The following is a 21,128-nucleotide window of genomic DNA, read 5'->3' as shown; positions in this document are numbered from 1 at the left end:
GTCGTGATTTGTAGAAGTCCAATAAATCCAATTACCAATCCAGACCGTGTGTCTAGCCAATATCTACCACACTGCATGGCACCACAACCTAGAAGACAGACTAATGTAACAACCTCAAATACAAAGATGTTTTCATTTCCTTCTTTCTCTAATCATGACATTTTTCCAAAAATCCAGGTGGGGGCAAATGCCTGGCTTGACACACCCCCTTCTGTCGCTTCCATGCCTCATGAAATGTTGTTGGAATGTTTAACCAAGAATGCATAAATGCATGAGACGGTATGTTCACACATCTCAATGTTTCACCCATGTTGCAAATGTTTTTCTTTGCTACACAACAGCCTTCTTGATACATAACATTATAATGAAGTCTCATTAAGAAATTTCTAACCACTACTGATAAATACTGTTTTTCTGAGTATCGCTTCAGTTGTTAAAAATCTGCTGGTCATTCAGGCATTGTCTAGAAAAATGTTTTGATGATACAAATTGATTAAAAATATAATTAAGACAAATTTGCATGCAAGAGAAACATCATAACTTACTTTCACAATCTTTAAGATGTTTCTCTGCTATTTCAAAGAGGAGAGGAGACCCAGAGCCTGGTTTCCGGTTTCCAAATTTGAACTGTGCGTGTGAAGCCTGTCCCGAAACTTGTACCACCTCCAACACAGTTAGGTTGTTTCTGACATAGATTAGAGCTGAGATGGTACCAGTTCTCACAGGCTTGAAGCCCAACGTGACGCGAACTGTCTCACCAGGTTGCAGCAACATGGCAAAACTATCTCTGTGTACCGGTACTCCCAGCTGACTCTGCAATGCAGCAGTGGACCGGTTGCCTTCCACCCATGTAAATTCTCCTGGTATTGAGTTTGAGCAATCTTTACAATTTGGATGAAATCTGTAACAAGATCAGAAAGGATTACTTCAGAATACATATAAAATTCCCTGTGGTGTTCTCTGCAATTTACTGAGCTTGTCAAACAATAATGGATGATTTACATGAAGACCTATGAACATTTCTGTGCACATCTCAATCGTAACTTGCAAAATATTTACTGGAGCAATAAATCCTTCAAACAACACAGTACACAAAAATGAAAGGCACATTATATGCTCAACATACTGTGACATGAAACCCAAAAGAAACTGTCCATTGCTACGTTACAGCATAATAAACATGCAATGATGTCATTAAAGAGGGTTCAGAATACTAACCTTTCTGGAAGGTTGTCCATCAAACGGTTCCCCTGCAGATAAACAGAGTCCAGAGCTAACTGAAACACCACAACTTTTGATGAAGGATTTTGCACAATCAGTTTCCTGTATGTTGTGTTACCAATCTGCGTAAGTGGGAAGGTAATGCAACTGGCGTTCCCAGCTTGAGTTGAAGAAACAAGTTTGGGCCAAGTGAGTCGCACTTTGGCCTGAAACAAATGACCTCGCACCTCTGTGGTATCAAGACGCAATGTCAGATTCTGCCATGCTGAGAGTGCTCCGTCTGTCAGTGCCAGGTAACGGTTATGCCTCGTGTTCAGCAAAGTCAAGTCCATATCTTGTGTGTGAATAGGAAGTCCCAGTGTATGGAGCCACTGACTTCCAGCTGTAAAAGAAATAAAAAAATTTATGGAACTTGTAAATTGTAATAACAAACTAATGTTACATTATTTCACTAAAAACTCAGATTTCATGAAGCAGAGTCATTCTTAGTAAAGTGCTTCCCTATATTAACAACATTCTGGTTAATGTCTCTTCATTTGCCTAATGAGTCAACTATTCATCTTAACTTTATAAAGTTTTCATTTGTATAACAAAATTATTGACCACATAGTTGGCTAAGAAAGTGCATAACAGCAGAAAACATGTGCCATATACAAAAAAAAAAAAAAGAATTTAAGCCTGTTAAGTAAAAATTTTTCAATTCAAACATAATTTCATAAAATCTCAATCTGTATCACAGCCTTCATCAACCGCTCATCTATCACTACTTACAGTAACAAAGAAAAAAAAAACAACAGAAGTTGAAAGGCTAGTGATGAAGTTGTGCTGTTGAAATTGGCATAAATGGTGGATATTTTCATTTGTCTCATATTTTGCAAGATGTGAAACTTCCAGGGCAGGTACAGTAAAGCTGTCCCTGTGCTTACCTAATTAAGCACTAGGCCATGAAGACGTATGGGAAAGTGGATGTATAGAACCATACATTCTTGATCTCAACATTAGTTGGATGTGAGTGGTCAGCTTCACATCCCAGCTGCTTTAACCCCAGGAAAAGAGCCCAGGTTACCCACTGAATAGGAAGCTGGGTGGGCCCCAGAATCGATCTGGGCTACATGGTGAGAAGAAAAATCTGGCTCCTACAGGGATTCAAACTCCAACCCCTTGACTGTCCAGCCTGTAGCCACTCGCTATACTGACTACGCTATCCCAGTTCCTTTCACGGCGAGTAAAGCTGACAAAATTTTCTCTTATTTTATTAAGCAGCAATACGCTTTGAACTTTGGCTCTGCTTCCATCATCAGGTAAAAAGCAGGAACCCTACTTCACTGAGCCTATTACGTATATGGGGCTAACCTCTATCCCAACTGGAGATTACTCCGAATGGACCCAACAGAGTAGGTTTCATACTTTTACCTGATGACAAAAGCACAACCAGCTTCCAAAATATTCCATTTTTAACCACAAATGAGAACAGTGAAAGTATCTTAACAGTTTAAGAAGCAGGTCTGTCTAAGGTTATAGGGACAAGCATACTGACAGGCTCAGATATTTACAATATTTTTCACACAACAGATAATACTGTTCCCACTCACTTGTGGAATTTGGTGATATGCCAAGATAGCAGTGATTTCCGCACCCAACGGCTGGGTTGAACCTCAGCTCACCAACCGAGCTGGTGTTAAGTGGTAATATGCGAGTTACATGTACAGCAAGAGAGCCGTCGGGTTCTCTCCCATTTTCGTAGCTCACTTGCGGGTCTGGTGGCACACTTGTAATGCTTGTCACGTCCATCTCTCGACTGAACAGTGACCGAACACGAAGTTGCTGACTACAGAACTTACCCTGGCACAAAACATAAACAATCGGATCACAAGCTCTAAAGAATATGACACATTAAACCTCTGACCTCAAAACCATGTGACAGAACTGCCTGCTAAAAGTGTCATGGCTGCTTACAGGTAAATGGAGCAAAGCAGAGAAACCCACAATACTTCCTCAGATTACCTTCAAACGAATGGAAACGAATGGAAATCAAGGAATGATTGTGCTTCCTATAGATAAAGATTGCGCCTATTATTTGTCACATCTAGAATATAATATTATCTGTCTGGTTTTGTTTATAATTGTTGTGAATGGCACCTGATTTTTGACGTTGTTTGTTTCAGTGTCGTGTCTGTGATTTGGTTTGATGTGTTACTTGTTTGTGTTCTACAACTGTTAATGTACTACAATTATATGTGGTCTTTTTAAATGTCTTGGATATTTAATTTTTAACAATTCATTATTATAAATGTACTTTTTATTGACATGTTCTATATCTCAAGGCAGCACTGCCAATTGTAGATCTCTGGAACGAAATAAATATTAATGTATGTATTACAGGAACAGAGAGCATAAACACCTGTAATTTCCTCTAAAACATTCCTGATGCCATCTACTGACAGAAATGCTGTATTGATTAGCAATGGGCTCTAGTCATAGGAGTTTTAAAGCAAGTATACACAGCTGATGTAATTGGCTTCTGGCATACACAGGTTAAAGGCTATTTCAGTTGGATGCAAAATTCTTAAAAACTATTAAGCACTGCCCCTAATATAGTGAGATCCCTATTTAACGGACTTCTAGAAGAACAACTTAATTACATTAAAGGATTATTCACCTTCTTGTAAATCTTATAATTATGATAAAAGACTGTATTTACATTGGTAATTAAACTGCTTCTTTATACATAAATTTATAATTAATAATATATTAATTTCTACAGCAGTAGGCTGACGTACGGAATAAAGACAGTGGTAATGTAGGAACAGTTTACAGCTGAGATAAGATGTGAATATTGATTACTGTCTTCATCCCAATCATGATAAATCAAAGTATAAATTATGAAAGAATAAAAATTTCATACATTAAATATGGCTAACTTATTAAACTGAAATTTCCTAAGTATATGAAAATAATATTTTTCACACTGGGCTTAAGATGCCTCCCCCCCTCCCAAATCACTAAATATAGGATTTCACAAAATACAGGAATATTATATCAGGAATTCACTGTACAATTTATTAACTCACAGGTTCAAAGAGATGAGAAATTGCTAGCCAGAAAGCTGGAAAACATGGTTTTGCCCTACTCCCCACCTTAAACATATGTTTTTAGACATACTATATTATGTAAATGTAAAAATAACAAAGCATCTACTTCACATAAACATAATACTTACAGGAAAGCAATCATCAATAACAAGTGATTCTGGAACTAACTCAAGATCCCCATGTGCTACTGTCATCACTGTTGGGATTACTAAACGCTCAAACTGAGTCTTAATAAACACCTCGGCCAACACAGTCCCTTCAGTCTTTGGAGCCTCAACAAACACTCGGAATACAGCATAACATCCAGGCATCAAAACCAGCTGCAAATATAAATACTTGAAGATTACCGTCTTCTAGTTCATGATGCCACGGGGTTAATATTTCTAGCTACGTTAAGCCAACAGATGCAATGTTCTTCCAGTATCCAAAGAAGTTTAGAAAATATGTGAGGTACAAGAAAGAAATAACTCCATTATTACTTACTGTTGTGCTCATGTTGCTGAAACTGTGCCGTTGCAGCACGGTCGACTGGTTCCCCTCCTCCGCGCCAACCAATTCTACCAATGCACCAGTCATATTTGTGCCCCAGCTTTTAAGAAGAACTGCAACTGGGTTATTATTAATGACAGCGAAATGGGCTTCCTTGTGACTCGCACTACCAACTGTTCCAAAATTTAATTTTGTTTCATTAAATCCTGATAAAATCACCTGCAATCATACGAACAAACAATAAAATTCTTTCTTATTTGTTTATATATGGTTTATTTACTGATGCTGTTGGTGCAAGGATAGCTATTAGTATAGGAACTAGGCAATGTGCTCGATGACTAAGGAACTGGGGTTTCATTCCAGTAAAGGCAAGGGACTTTCTCTTCAACATAGCACCTAGAGTGGCTCTGGGGCCCACCCAGTCTTCTGTACAATGAGAACCAGGGGCTGCTTCCCCTGAGATAAGTGGCAGGAGTGTAAATTTGACCACTCCCACCTAGTGTCAAGGTTAAGAATGTGAGCTATACCTCCACTTCCCAATACATCTACATAAAATGGTACTTAATTAATCAAGCACTGTGATAACTTTTCCATTACCCTAATCATGCTATCAACAGATCAAACAATACATTAAATGGCACGATGATTAGCGAATAATGAATTGGAAGGGATGCGAACAGAAACAGTCATAGCCTGGTTTGAGTTACTATCCCAGCATTTGCCTAGAGGGATTAAGAAGATGAAAAATTGTATATAAGAATTTTAACCACCATCCAATGTCATTGAGAAGAGTTGTCTGTTTTTAATTTTTCATCCTTTACATGTTTCGGTCAAAACGACCATCTTCAGAAGGATAAAATCAACACATATGGAAGCTAATATTACCATGTCACAGACATAAATATTATATCTTTTAACTAATGCTAAGATGTACTCTGATTTATTAGAACATCTAAAAATTACTGCAATAACCATGTTTACAGGTAATGTATAATATTTGTTCTAATCTAGAACCAATCTGGTTTGTGTCGTTATACTTCTTCTCCTCAATGTATATTCCACAGCACGGTTTCGTTGTCTGATGATCAATGCTCTTTGGTATCATGGTCCAGTTAGACAGGCTATGCTGTGTTCATATTATCCTTCCAAAGATGGTCATTTGGCCACAACATATTCATTCATTCATTCATTCATTCATCTGTAATATGTCAATACGACAGGTCCACAGTCTCTTCCACAACAGTTCCTCCACTTGATGCGATCTAGAGCTTTCTCCTTCAAATGAAAATATCCTCTTCTGTCCCGAAGGTCATCCATCATCTTCTTACGTCTTCTTCCTCGTCTTCTGGTCAGTTCTATCTGCCCCTCTATCCTTCCTTCAATAACTTCTTTTAGAAGGCAGTTACCGCGTAAGATATGACCAATCCAATTAGCCTTCCGTTTTCTTATTTCATGTAGGATATTCCTCTGCTCACTGACTCTAAATAACACTTCTTCATTTCTCACATAATCGGTCCAACTGATCTTCTCCAGCCTTCTCCAACACCACATTTCGAAGCTTTCCAGGTGTTTCTGATCTACTGCCCTAAGTGTCCAAGTTTCAGCCCCATACAAAGCGATGCTCCAAACGTAGCATTTCACTAGTTTCTTTCTCAAATTTAAGTCCAATTTGCTGGTAAAAAGATTCTTCTTCTTGCTAAATGCAGCTTTTGCCATGGCAATCCTAGATTTAATTTCACACGTACACCTTCCATCATCTGTTCCCGGAAAAAAAAACAACTCCTAACAATCACACTGGACGGTGGTTAAAAATCTTACATACAATTACTAGTGTGACGGAGCCGGATGAACCAAGTTAAACCATGAAAACCCTCAGTCAGTTTGTGTCCCAGCCAAGATTTGATTCAGGCAGCTCTCAGATACATGTGAGAAGTGTTACCGCTTGAGCAAATGTGCTCGATATATAATTCTTACTATAACAAAATGCAGCACCCTTACTTCTACCCTGAAGATGGAGGCATATGTTCCTGCACAACACAAGTAACCACTAAAAAGACAAACTGTAGTGAGGCCACAGAATGAGTCTTACACTAAGAAGCCAAAGCGCTTGTCAATATCAAAGTTACCACTACCAACATCTGTACAAGCACAGTGGTGACATGACAAGATGGGAATACCAAGACAAATGCTGTAGGGGGGAAACATAACAGCTTGATGGAGATGTTTTCTTTGGTGGGTTATTTTAGAATGCTGTCAGTATCCAGGTGATATATCATCAAACTGCAGGATGAGAGACGAATGATGAACTGGTAAGGATAACGGAATACAGTAACTGTGGTGTAATAGCAACATTTGCCTACAAAGTCTGAGGAAAAAAAAATTCAGTCAGACTAGCCAGTGTCTGGACTATGATTGGAATCAAGAACATCCTGAACACAATTCTAAAACATTACTGCTACGAGAAACTGGTTCATCAGGGAAAATGTGGAGCTCAATCTATAGAACTTCTTCTTCCACGGCCTTAGTACAGAAAACTACAGGATGTTCAATCAAGGAGGAAACTTTGCAACACCGATGTCAGGGCCCAATATTCCTCACACATTGCTGCTGTAACTGTAACAGCGCGCGTTTATCAGCGCTAATGACTCATTCTGCTATCAGCAGTTACAGTAGCAATCCATGAGGAATGTTGGGCCAGGTCAGTGGTATTGCAACGTTTTCTCTTTAACTGAACGCACTGTATAAACTAAATTTCCACTGTGGGAACCTCAACTCTATCTCTGCATGCAGTTTCAGTGCCTTACCTTCAACAGTCGCCCATTATAACACAAAAGTGGAATTGATACTGTTGAAATATTTGTATGTAGAAACAGATTTGATTCAAGCTTCAATTCTGATTCGATTGTTTCCCTCCTGATAGCTAGCTGAAAGAGTACAACTTTTTCCCCTTCACCCAGAACTGTTGGTGTAAATTTTTTAATCTGGAACAAGAACATCAGTATTAATGTTACGAGCTTTTAAAAACAGTACAATGCAATTTACATAAAGCCTGTTATATATATAATCACAGCTTAATACCTTCTGAATTACATAATCAATTATATTTATGAGAATGAAACATAATTCTGAGGTAAACTACAAACTACTGAGTATTGCAATATGATGAATGAAAAATAAAGAAATCTATGGTTTGCTTGAGACAAAATTTCTAAGAAATCATAAATTCTTAATTTTATGTGGTCTAATAAATGAACAGCTAACATATTTCAGCATACATATAATGTTTGAAATCATCAGTCCAATGGTCAAGACTTGCCCTTTCTAACAGACACAACTTGGCAAAAATCTTTCTTTCCATCTGGATTACTGTCTTCTGAGATGTGACGCTGTCTATTCTGGTAGATATTCAACAGTGTTTTCAAAGAAAGCTGCTGACTCCATCTTCAGGACAGAAGAGTAAGAAACACTGGTGCCCATCTACCAGACTACAGGTGTCATGCCCTCAAAGTCAGTAATCTTCATAGTCGGTGTCAACGTTCCCTCTAAGCTGGCGATGCAAGTTTGCAAGCCATGGTGTCTTCTGAACAGCAACAGGGCTGGCTTGGGCAACCCAAGGGTGGGGGGTTAACAATTTTTGGAAGAGGTTCATAGCAGACATTAAATTTATAAGCTCCCAAAAATAGCACAAAATATTGTAGTTTACTTTTTTTCTATTTTATTTTTATTAATTCAAACTGACTATATACTAAACCAATAATCATGTGTGGGAGTTCTACAGCCATTGAGGAGTCGTGTGTACGCACAGCTTAGAGGGAACCTTTATTTTCCCTTCTACACACAACGAAGAAATGGACACAATGACTCCAAACCTTGTGCTTCAAAAACCTGAAGATGACAGCGTGTCCAAAACAACACTCATGTTTACTGTAAAACACTACTGTCAGAAACATGAAGAGGCAAAATGAGCTCCTTACCATGAAATGTGCCTGCGCTTCCTTCGGAAGGGTAACATTTACTAAGGCCACCGGTATTTTGAATCCATTTGTTACAGTGAAATTTCTAATACCAAGATTCAGCCCCAAATCAGAACAGTACTGAGTGACAGAGGCATTGAACTCCAGGCCGCCTTCCAGTACGTGTGCCACATACGGAATTACCACCTTATGCTGGCTATGCTTGCTCTTTATTACAAGTTTACCGCCGAAGTGTTTGCTTTCAAATGAAGTTTTCCCTAAAGGGACAGAAAACAAAAAAGAAGTATAGGTAACGATTATGTCTTCTAGAATGTGACATGTAGATTGGTAGATATATCCCCTTGAAACATCGGCAACTATCTACCAAATGACACAGTGCCAAACACCAGATGACAGTAATTCTAACAGACACTGTTGTGACAACATAAATCTCACAGAAAATACACCTACATACCAAATAATAACAGTGAGAGGCCTTCCAAACTTCTGTTACTTCCTGAACTCTCACCTCCTGGACTTCTTCTGTGAGTTACTTCATCATGCTGTCAGTATCCACACTACATAGTGTCAAATGGTACAGTTACCGATAAATAATCAGATATGATCTGGAAGGGAGCAGCTGTAACCTAACTGAGGCATCTTGGCATTCTCCTTGAGGGGGGGAGGAAAACCACAAAGAACATCTGAGTCAGGATAGCCAGTGTCCTAGCCCAGATTCAAACTGGGCACCTCAAAAATATGAGTCTAGAACCATGTCAACATACTCGGTTTCTGAGTTACAATATCATGTAGCCTCGTGCGTAGGCACCACCATTTTGTGGGGACCTGCTGTCACAAAAGTGTTGGAAGCCACCTACCAGATTATACAGCAATTCAAATCTTTGTTGAAAATAAAACCTCAAATTTATAATTTCCTGACTGTGAATTAGTATGATAAACTGTTCTACTTCAAGCCTGAAGAACTATAACTGTCATGGGATTTTATAAAGTTCTTGTTCTGAGGTGATGAGATATGAAAACTTGAAAACAAATCTTACATCCTATGAGAGATTCAATTCTTACACCAGTGACTACGAACATTACCACCTTCTGTGATGTGACACCACTCAGCCTCCATTTTCCACCCACTGTGTCCTCTGAACCAACCCGTTAATGTCTCGTCTTTACCCCTTTTCTCTGACCTTGAAAATGCCACTGGCCACCAGGTCCTACTTTCCTTACTCTCTCTCTTCAGACTTCCTTCTGCCTCCTATTGGTTCACTTCCAGTTTTTGTTTTTCCCAATCACTTTGACCTTGAAAAATGACCCTTTAAAGAGACAAATATTCGTCACTCCTATTGGTTCAGTCAGGGCCCTCGTCCCAGTATCTCTAACAACTCATCCATGCCCTGAAAATGGAGGCTGCATCTCCATCCAAAATGTTAATGATCTACCAGACTATATGGTGTCACATTCCAGAAGGCAGTAATCTACTGTAAAGTGCTGAGTTGATCCTTGTGATTAACTTCATACGCTGTGTCTAAAACAATTCTGAGGTCATGTCACATTAGGTAGTGATGCAGAGCATGATGTTATCATTAGGGAGCTACTACATTCTGTTTTCACCACAGGATTGTAACCAATATCGCCTAGCCAGGAATCTCACTGAACACAAACATGATTCTCTTTCCATATGGTTGCCTACCCAAAGTACGATGTAACCTTAATGATACTGTAGTGAAAGCATATTGTGGCATATAGACCTGATGCTAGGCAATGACCATAAAACAACTAGAAAACGGCCCACACGCAGCAAGAGAAGAATAGCTCTTTCTGCGCTGTCTGTGCCGAGGAGTTATAAGCAGGAGAGTTAGTTAGTGAGGGACACTCAAGTTGAGCTAAGCTGAGCTGAGGTAGTTGGTTGGTGAGTGACTGAATTAGTTAGTGAGAGAACTGTTGAGGTTCAGTTGCTGTAAGAAGTGGTAGCTGAGGCCAGGGATAGTTTGTGAACCTGGAGGGAGAGGACTGTCTGCTGTTTGAAGCCGCTACAAAGCAACAGCTGGTGAAGAAGTGAATGTGGACATTAGTGTGTGTAACAGTGGAATGTGAAGTTATTTACTTACTTATGGAGCTGAGCCCTCCTTGAGGAGCCACCAATTTTGCAGCTACTCAAGAATTCTACAGCATTTTATGGAATCCGAAGGTTCATTACTGTGTTCACAAGAGCCCTCCACTGGTCCCTATCCTGAGCCAGATCAATCCAATCCATACCATCCCATCCTATCTCTCTAAGATCCATTTTAATATTGTCCACCCACCTGATATAATCCATTCAATACATTAATCTTATTAAAAATGAGAAGTCTACAAACAATAAATATATTTTCACTCAATTCTACTCACAATCAAATGTTAGAACAGCTACTTGCGTTGGTGATTTTGAATCTGGTGGAACTTTGACAGGCTGAAAATCTATTTTCAAGGCTTTAGATACCGGTGTCGTAATAATATTCTGTAAAAGAGAAGTATCAAAATATTGTTATGTGTCATAACTTATAACATCAGTTCTGAAAATGATGAAGTACACACGTAACAATGTCTTTCTGACGTCTGTATAACGTACTTGTATTCGAATCACTTTCTTCCATGAGTTATAAAGTAGAAGTCTAATTTCTTTTGGTTTGTCCCGGCTGCCGCCAATACCAAAATCCAACACATCATCCTGAGAGTACAGCCCTGCATTAGAAGAGACTTCCACCTCAAGTGGCACGACTAGCACCTCTTCACTATTGTTCACCTTGATTCTGGAGCAAACAAAGAAAAAAGGCTCTATTCCATTACCTGGGGTACCATAAAGAATTCAAAGGGAAGCTCTTGTCTAGACTTCCTTAAGTGCAAAATTGATAGAAACAGTAGTATAAGTGATATATTACTTGTAAAGCAACATCTATTATCTAGCTCATAACAACTATCAGAGGACACAGTCTACTGGCAAAGGACCTGACTGAAGGCATCCACGTGTCCCAACAGAGTATGCCACATGTACAAGTGACGTCTGCTGAGCGCTACATATTTTCTCATTCATTCATTTCACACAACAGCACACTCTGTCCATGATCTGCATATAGGAACCTGATGCCAAAGTATACTGACTTGAAAACAAGGCACAAACAAGCAGACGTCGGGTATTCTTGAATGTCCCATCATTTTTGGCACTTGAGAACCCTAATAAGGAATCTATTTAGGTACCTCAAAAGTTGCAATTTCTAAATGGTTCTGACGATGATGTGTACCACTTAGAATTACTGGGTTGATTGAGGTGAGCGCTTTCATGTAAGGGACCCAACAGAGAATCTACTACCCCCTCACCCAAGGACAGAAACAATCCTGTTTCTAAAACGTTGTGTTCTCTGGATTTCAGAATGCAGGACAATGGACAAAGTCCAAAAAACTCAGTAATTGAAAAGTTGGAATTGAATTTGCATATCATATTTCAAAGGAAACACAACCACAACAGCTCAATCAGTAAACTGACTGGCCATGGGATGGAAAACCAGTCCTCAATTCCAATGCAATATACATTAAAAATATACCTGATATAAGCAGTGTGATTTTTTTCTATTTTTGCAACAAAATGGACTCTGATGACAGGTTTTGTGTGAAAAGGTGGTATCTCCCACAGATTTTTGGGGGCTTCTAGTTCTCCAGATGGAAGTTCCAAATGTATCTCTCCTCCACTACTGTAAATTTCGACAATCTGAAAAGAAATGAAATTGATATACATACAAATGCAACATTAATTCTGAATTCAACAGGAAGTCTCACCATTTATTATATGAGGTTCTGTACTATTAACTAATCTGCTTTCTCCCATGCGCCTTTCCAGTCCTCTATGTTACTGAATAATATATCAAGGGTGATATTTGACATCGTTGTCCACAAATAACACACATAAACAGTCAATCATAGTACACTACACTTCACACACCCAAATCAAAATATTCCTGATACAAAATAAAACCAACATACTGAAACAAAAGACTGCTTGGTCATTCTTGACCTACAACATAACTACAGGGAATTAATGCTAGACAATTCACTGCTGTGGTAACCTGAACTTGCATATGACAATGATAGATCTCAAGCTTACAAAACTTGTTTATATACTGTCACGTGTACAGGGTTCCATAACAAATAATTGTGGATTACGGATTTGACGAAGCTGTTTTATTGGACAACTTGTTTACAATTACACTTACATTCACTACAATCACTCTGACATAACTTCTTTCAGATAATGTGACCTGACTAGTCCATCGTCACTGATCTGTTCTTCTCTGATCTTATTTCCGCTCTGGTTTGATCCGATCTGATCTCGTTATATCTGGTGTAATCTCCTTGAAGTAGGTACTTGGAGTACAAAATAGCAGACACCGCCCTGAACAGTTCAGTATTTCATTTCCATGGTAACCTCCTGCCTATGTATGCGTTACCATCAAAACATCCCCAGTTCTGCCATAACTTACGTGTCTAGCCGAGTGTTTCCATGGAAGTGCATGTATACTAGTCACATGGTAATCCGCTGTCATGGGAACGTGCTTTATTAATGCCCGTTGTCTAAGAAATAAACTTCGATCTCACTCAACTGTTCCGGCTTTTAGGCGGCGTGCCACAATATATATGAGGACATAGTTCATTACTTAATATCTATGGCTTTATACATTCACTTACCTGTACTGGAGTTGTGTGAGGATTGTGCATATAAATTAGAGGAGAGTATGTGGAGTTCAGAGGCACACGTACACCTACGAGCGGCCTCAAGCGATAAGGACTGCTTACACTTGCACCTTTCACCTACAATGTAACGGTTATTTCATGTCAATGAGAAAAATGTGCAATATAAATAAGCATGGGCAATAGGGTATACAGCAGCAGTAACTGCAGAATCTCTTATCATAACTGGATGTGCTCCAAACATAAGTGATGTCAACTTACGTGAATATCACTATAACAGAATATTATGACTTTCTTTTTATTTAATTCTTTTGGTAAAGATGTAAAATGACATAATTATTTGTCTAAAAAAAATAAATTGAACTTACAAATCAGCTGAAATGAATAGTATTAAAGTTAAATTACGCTATTTTTGAAAGAAAATGAAACCCAGTAAAATAAAACGAGTAGCAGAAATCCGAAGTTATATGACAACTCTTCGAAACACAGCTACGGTGAAAGATGGATCATACTTGTACTATCCAGGTTAGTGACATGAAGGATTATTCATTTCATCTGTCATTTATTTAACAATGGGGGCATGCAGTAGCGTAGTGGTTGAGGGGCTATGCTACAAGCCGGAAGGTCATGGGTTCAAGTCCCAATGAGGTCATTGGATTTTTTCCAGTTGACCTAATTCTTCCAGCCACACTAGGCGCTGGGGTTTACTCAGCCTTTAACAGAAATGAGTACCAGGAATTAATCAAATAATTTTCCTCGGGAGTAAAGCATGGTCGGCAAGTAAGGCTGACCTTACCGTCATCTTTGAGCCGATTGTCCAGATGATGTGGGACCCTCAACATCTCACAACCCTGTGGGCCTTCATGGCCTGGTACAAGGATAGCTTTACTTTTTTTATTATTTATTTAACAATTCTGACCATAACTCCAATATGTAACATGGAATGATTTGATGACAGTGTACAATGAATTGGAAAGAATGTTGCAGAAAGCAATCACGGTCTCAATTTAAAGTACTATACTGTCATTTACCTAGAGTGATTGAGAAAAACCAAGACAAGACTCAGTCAGGACAGTGTCCCAGCTGAGATTCAAATCAGACACCTCCTGACTACAAGTCAGAAGTGTTGCCACCTGAGCCAGTTTCCTCAGTGTAGTGATGATAACACAGCCACCATATTCACAGCACTGAATTTGTTTTTTCTAAGGTTTAAACTCATATTCTCACGTAAATCTGTATAAGGATTATAAAACACTTTCGCCCTAACCTGATATTTGAAACTTCCTTCTGAAGTATGAATAAAGAGGTTGCTCTCCATCTCGCCCTCTTCGCGTCCCAGGAACACGACATTGAAAGATGTATTCCCAAGGGGGGGAATGACCTGAAAGTTCAAGTTCAAGTAAGTTTCTCTTTATCATAATGAATACAGATGGACATTCACTGTACAATTCTTGTATGGTCTTACCTTGTCTTCAAAAAATGAACTGTGGAAATGTACTGTGCTTCCTGATATTGAAGACATGTGTACTGTTTTATTATTGTTCACATTGAAAAGAGTAACTTTTTCTTGGTGGGGGACACCAACATGCCTGTAACAAAACCAAGAGTGAAATAAAAACACAGCTTCACTGATGTAAATGACAAAGCAAGTGTTATACTTTCATTTAATCAAGAAATTCCAACTATGTCAAGAGCCATAAACCAGCAAGTAAATATTTTAAGTAATATATATCTGGTAAGGCAAATCACTTTCATAGTACCACACTGCTCTGATCTTCAGGGTGAAGTGATTACAGTGAATAAGTGTTCATCTACAAGGGAGAGTAAGAAAATAGGTCACAAATGGATATAAAATGTAAAACATGTGATAATCAAACCCGGAAAAAAAAAAAAGTTTATTTCTTGACATACCTTCCACCAACACTGATACACCTGTCCCATCGTTTTACCAGTGCATCGAAACCCAAAGCACAGAAGTCTTTTGACTGCTGTCTCAGACACATCTGCAACTAGTCGGGCATCATATGCATCTTTCAAACATCCGTCAGAGAATTTCTTGACCCAGTTGTGAACCGCTTCACACGACAAACACTTCCCACCATAAAAAGGAAATATTTCCTTATGAATATACTTTCCACTGAGTCCTTTTGCCCACAGAAAAATGCAAAACAGAACACTACTCTTTGGTAGCATTCCCCTCAAGCACAGTCGCTATTCTGACTACTGAAACCAGCCTCTTAACATGCACATGTGTATCTCTTACCTAGATCTTTTTATTGTGAAAGAGAATTGTAAATACAAAAAGGGCCTAGGCATTTCCCATTCAACCATGAGACCTAGATTGTCATGAGGCTGGACTGTGCTGCTACCTAGTGTTACACATAGAAAACCTTTCCATTACAGCTATTTCACCCCCATATGTGACCTATTTAGTGGCACTCCCCTGTACATACAGATTTTGGTCCGTTAAACGCACTGTCCACTGTGCCTATTAGATTGGATAAGGCATTAGCCGCCACTCTTTCCCTCCTGGGGCTGTTGGACCAAAACCTATACATACATAAACACTCAAGCTACTCACTTTGATTCTGAAGATGCAGGCAGCATGTGCTTCCAAAGCATCAGCAACATGCCAACCTTCACATGATCTCAGAAAATGAATGATATTTCATTTCGAAAAAAAACTGTCTCAACAAACACGTAAATTTGAGCTTCATATGTATACTGAACTGTACATACAGTAAATGTTTACTAACCTTTCTCTGAAGTCTAAAAGTGGTGGATCAAATTTTAAATGAAGTTTATTATTATACATAGGATTTTCATCTAAACTTGGCATTCTGTAAGAAAAACAAAATACATTAAAGCAAACACTGAAATTGAAGGTTGAATAAAAAGAACTTTAAACCAAGAAACATTATATGGTGGAGCCGCTATGTATCATTAAAATATTGTGCGTTTATGTACCAACAAAAATTAGTAAGTTAAGTTACTGTTAATGTACAAACCCAGGATAGCTAACTCAGGCTCAGAAATCAGGGTTCAATTCCCAGCACAAGCAAGAGACTTCTATTTACCCCTATCCAGACCGGCCCTGGGGACCACTCACCCTCCCATCCAAGGAATATCAGGATAACTTTCTCAGGTGGTAAAGTAGTTGGGGTGTCATATTGACCACTCACTTCACTCTAGTGCTAAGATTAGGACTGCGTAGAGCTAGACCTCCACTCCCCTATATCACCGCCTGAGTACTGGGTTGTTCCAGTTCTACTTTTAAGTGAAAATGAGAAAATTCACTTTTCTCATTCTCCGTAACCTAAACAACTGTTGAACATAGGTTCACATTCACAGCTTTTAAATGCCTATTTTAAAAGATTTCAGTAATCTGGGATGTGATGCCAGTTATCTTCTTTTGTATGTTTTGCATCCTGTTGTGTATGTCACAACTACATAATTTATTTAAACATTGTAATCTTGCGTAAAAACTTATACATGACAAGATTAATAGCTATGGATCTATCACAACATGAGGTCCGCTTTAGAACGTAGATGGATTCTGCTGTTTATAAATGCCTGATGATGGTCATAAATGACTGAAACATGCAGAAAAAATAATATCTTAATTAATTGATTTTATTCACATTCCATCCTATCAGTTATTTACTGAAAGCACAGAACTGTCGTAAACAACGGACAAATCTACATATGAGTAGCAGTGCGAAGTAATTCAGTAGAAATTTAGCGATGTTTCAGAGGAATGTCTACCTCCATCTGCAGGATAGAAGATGGGAGGTAGAAGACGTATTTTAGAGTTAAGTATAAATCAGATATCAGAAGCGATTTCTCTCAACTACCAAGTGGGGTTTCAGTTAACCCCTTCCCATACTAACTGTTCAAACAAATCTTTAATTAAGCGTTTATTTACAGCAGTTCCTTCACTCCCATTCTGGAACTCTAAGATGTAGTTCAATATATCATGATACACAAAATTAATAATTTTATAAAGTTCTGTATGTGCATAATTCCTCTGAAACACATTCTTACAGTCTGGATTCACAATTTTAGAAATAGACGCTAAATGACACAAGGCCAAACAAAATATTAAGATAAAATTGCTAACTTAAAGAAGTGCAATGCCTAATAAACACATCTTAACCATATGGATGTAGCAAGAACTTGATAAAGTCACAGCAATGGAGACCAGTGAGATAAAAACAAAGTGGTTACAGCACTTGGGGCAGAAGAATAATGGAAAAGTGATAATGATACTGGCTGGATGCCTGAGGAATCAAAGAATTCAATATCTGGCATGAGCAAGAGATTTATCACCTCCTGACAGCATCCAGACAGCTCTGGCACCCACCCACCCTCCTATCCTCTGGGGTCCTTTGGGGGGGGGGTCTTTCGCCAGGACGTAAAGCAGCCAGGGAGTGAAACTGACCACTCACCTCCATCTAGTACCAGCAAAGTTAAGTACGTGAGCAGCTATATCACCATTCCTCCATATAGTTTCATGGCATGCTGCTTAACAAACTTTATCTAAAACATTTTTGAGTGTATGTCATACATTAAGTATGCAACCTTACAGAATTAAAGTCCCGTGTGTTGAATGAAACCTCCAGTATGGCAATTTTGGTTCACATCGCACATTTAAAGTGAAATCTTACAAGTTTCTCATGATGATGTAACAATCTACATCACTATTTGATAATGATACACTCTTAAAGATGTTTTAGACATAGTTTAATTATTAAGTGTTGCACTACTTAGTACGAACAGAATAAAATAAAGGAAGTGGGCTAAACCATCACCAATACAAAAATATTCCAATCACTTACCTAACACCTGAAGAACTTGAGAATTCCTGCAAGACATAAAATTCCTGAGATTAGAAACAAAAACAACAATGATGACTCTGCATTCTAAATCCTCAAAATCCTTTAAATCCTCTTCCCCATAAAGTAATGATAATCACGAGTACAGAAATTTAGTTGACCATCTACTGACAAAGCAGTGAAATGTCACAAATGTTATGTTATTTCATGGGTTAATTAGTGACACTTCAGTATCGAGAATACACAGTGTCAGATACCAGGATGAGTGAAGAAGTTTACAGGATATGGAAATAAGCAAGCATGGCATCTGCCTTGAGGGACTGAGAGAAATCATAGATGCTCTAGCATGCAGATCTGATGCTGGGTAACGGTCATGAAACCACGCCTGTTGCTACGGCAGCAGATTCTTAATAAACAGGGTTACGCAACCCTTTCTGGGTAACAGCTTGGTGAACACATTCCCACAACAATGGACATCAATGCAACAACAGAAGAACAGTGTTTTCTATGTGGTCTGTGCCCAGGAGTTATAATCAGGACAGTTGGAGCAATGAGTTCAGTTGAGTTCTGCACAGGAGGCTGTGAAGTTAGGACCTGAGCACGTGAAGCTGAAGAATATCCGCTGCCAGGGAACGGCTTGTGAAGACTGGAAAAGGATTAGAGGGTACTGTGACGATCTGTGAGTTGTGAAGTGAGCCAGCGGGCAACAGCGTGTCCACAGATGCTGAAGAACCTCCATTGTTAAGAACCATTACCAGGAAATGACTAGTGAAAGCAGAGAGATTTTGTGTGTGTGCCAGAGACCTGTAAAGCGTGTAGATCAGCGACAGTGCTGTATGTGCCTGTAGTTAGAAGTTATGTGTATAAGAGATCAGTAAATCCCTTTATCCCATCTATGGTCACACCTCTACATAATGATAATACCCTCATCCAGGAAAACTGGTGGGGAGGGTGATATCTGAATTGAGCACCTCCCAAACTTTGACTACATAATGTTAAAAGGAGATCCTTTCTAATAATAGTATATTCATTTATTAACAATTACAAATTTGGTTTCCAAATGCCAATTTTGATATTTATCCAGCTCGCAATACTGTCAACTCTATCCACAGAAATAAAAAAAAACCAGCTCTATTCAGTCTCAGCCTTTAATGGTGATCAGTAACCAATTGTTTTAATAAAATGAAATGATATACCTTGAATGACATGCAAGAATAAAGAAGCATAATAGCATACCCAGAAAACCAAACATTTCAGAACAAGATTAACTATATGGAACATAATGCTTGTTTCTCACCATATGACATGACTTATGACATAATACATATAAGAGTAGATAACACAGATGTGAACGAAACTAACCTACCCTTCCTAACCTTCATAATCATCCAGTAACATTTACAGGTACAGAAGATGCTATATGGTCTGGTAGGGAATCAAGAGAAGCAACTGAGGTTAATTCATTCTAACAAGACTCAACTAAGCACATGCCTCAGCAGCCTTTCACCTGAGGATGGATAACAGATATTGTTTCTGAAACACTGTGTTCTATTTAGAGTATCAGGTAGTGGACAAATCTCAGGAACTCAGCAATCCCAAATCAACACCTTGCTCTGTCAACCACAACAATTTACCTACATTAGCATTAGTACAGTATGCCAAACTTAAATAATCATTTTAATTCTGTAAGAAGCACAATTTACAAGATTCATACATTCTGGGTATAAGTTATAATTTTTCAGAAATCAGAGCTCCTTCTCTTTTTAAATAACTTCTTCAAACCTCTTTCCCTTACATATGGTACCCAAAATTCATGTAATGGAAACACATGTTTTGCTACTTATGTGGTAACATATCGTATACATTTATAAAACTACGTTCATTAACATTTCTGATATTCAGAGTTTCTGTAAGCAGTATAACAATATATTGTCAATGACAAATGACATAGCTACATGATTTGAAGTTAATTTCTACTTAGTACTTTTCACTCGGTAATGGAACGTCGGCAACATCGTTAAACTTATACAAATATTATAGAGAAGTTATATAATTAAAATAATGACAAAATTTTACCTTGTGCATGGGAGATACTGCCATACCATCAACAAGATATCTGACTTCATTATTGGCTTGCATAAAAGCTGTAAGAATAAAACACGTACTTTAAGAAGTGAAGCAATACGTACCCAATGAACAAGACTACACACAGTCTGAAATATAACAGCCTAAATGAATGACAAGATGCAAATGAAACAAGAACTGAATGGTACGGCAGAAGGGGTAATTTTGGAATATGTTTGAAAATGGCAGTAACTAAAATATAAAACACACTAAATTTATTATTTTGCCTTACCATGGCTATTTCCATGTATTGTCATTTTAGTTTTCACAACCACTTCTAATAATGTTAAGAAAAATATAAAACAAACTGCGTGTTCAGCCATTCTCAGCTCCATACTTTGGAATTTCGTCCACCAGCCAAACGGCGGCCATAACACTATCGATTAGTTACTGACTCGATGTGTGGATGGTGTGGATCGATTGGGAGAGAAAGTCACATAGAGATATCGCATACATTCTTCTTCTTCTTTGTTGCTGCTTTCTCCAACGAAGTTTCAACTATACGCGATAGAAAATAAAAATTATGAAAAGCGCACAGGGTGCATGGTGATTGGAATTAACTCCCTCTGCATCATTTACTAGGTAGCAAGCAATGTGCCAATTCATCTTGAGCATCTTGAGTTGGGATGGCTGGGATAGCTCAGTCGGTATGACTAGACTACGAGCTGTACGACCGAGGA

At 38.4% G+C, this 21,128-nt stretch overlaps 1 protein-coding gene across 4 annotated transcripts in view; it reads right to left on the bottom strand.

Moving 5' to 3' along the window:
• Positions 1-20,844, bottom strand: part of LOC111871000 (transmembrane protein 131) — a 37,559-nt gene extending 16,715 nt beyond the window's left edge. For all 4 annotated transcript variants that reach the window (XM_023863710.2, XM_023863709.2, XM_023863708.2 and 1 more), the window contains exons 1-17: positions 20,681-20,844; positions 20,401-20,468; positions 18,328-18,353; positions 16,246-16,329; positions 14,955-15,078; positions 14,757-14,870; positions 13,487-13,609; positions 12,349-12,512; positions 11,379-11,559; positions 11,159-11,267; positions 8,777-9,033; positions 7,607-7,783; positions 4,797-5,021; positions 4,442-4,633; positions 2,814-3,063; positions 1,219-1,603; positions 546-901 (exon numbers count right to left, since the gene is read on the bottom strand). In XM_023863710.2, the coding sequence (XP_023719478.1) occupies positions 546-901; positions 1,219-1,603; positions 2,814-3,063; positions 4,442-4,633; positions 4,797-5,021; positions 7,607-7,783; positions 8,777-9,033; positions 11,159-11,267; positions 11,379-11,559; positions 12,349-12,512; positions 13,487-13,609; positions 14,757-14,870; positions 14,955-15,078; positions 16,246-16,329; positions 18,328-18,353; positions 20,401-20,468; positions 20,681-20,783 (2,938 nt within the window). In that variant the 5' untranslated portion in view covers positions 20,784-20,844. The remainder of the gene's footprint in view (positions 1-545; positions 902-1,218; positions 1,604-2,813; positions 3,064-4,441; positions 4,634-4,796; positions 5,022-7,606; positions 7,784-8,776; positions 9,034-11,158; positions 11,268-11,378; positions 11,560-12,348; positions 12,513-13,486; positions 13,610-14,756; positions 14,871-14,954; positions 15,079-16,245; positions 16,330-18,327; positions 18,354-20,400; positions 20,469-20,680) is intronic.
• Between the last annotated feature and the right edge of the window lie 284 nt (positions 20,845-21,128).

The sequence above is a fragment of the Cryptotermes secundus genome, unplaced genomic scaffold (assembly GCF_002891405.2).
Source record: "Cryptotermes secundus unplaced genomic scaffold, Csec_1.0 scaffold1522, whole genome shotgun sequence".
Lineage (NCBI taxonomy): Eukaryota > Metazoa > Arthropoda > Insecta > Blattodea > Kalotermitidae > Cryptotermes > Cryptotermes secundus.
The sequence above is the reverse complement of the archived record's forward strand: the minus strand, read 5'-3'. Positions and strand labels throughout refer to the sequence as shown.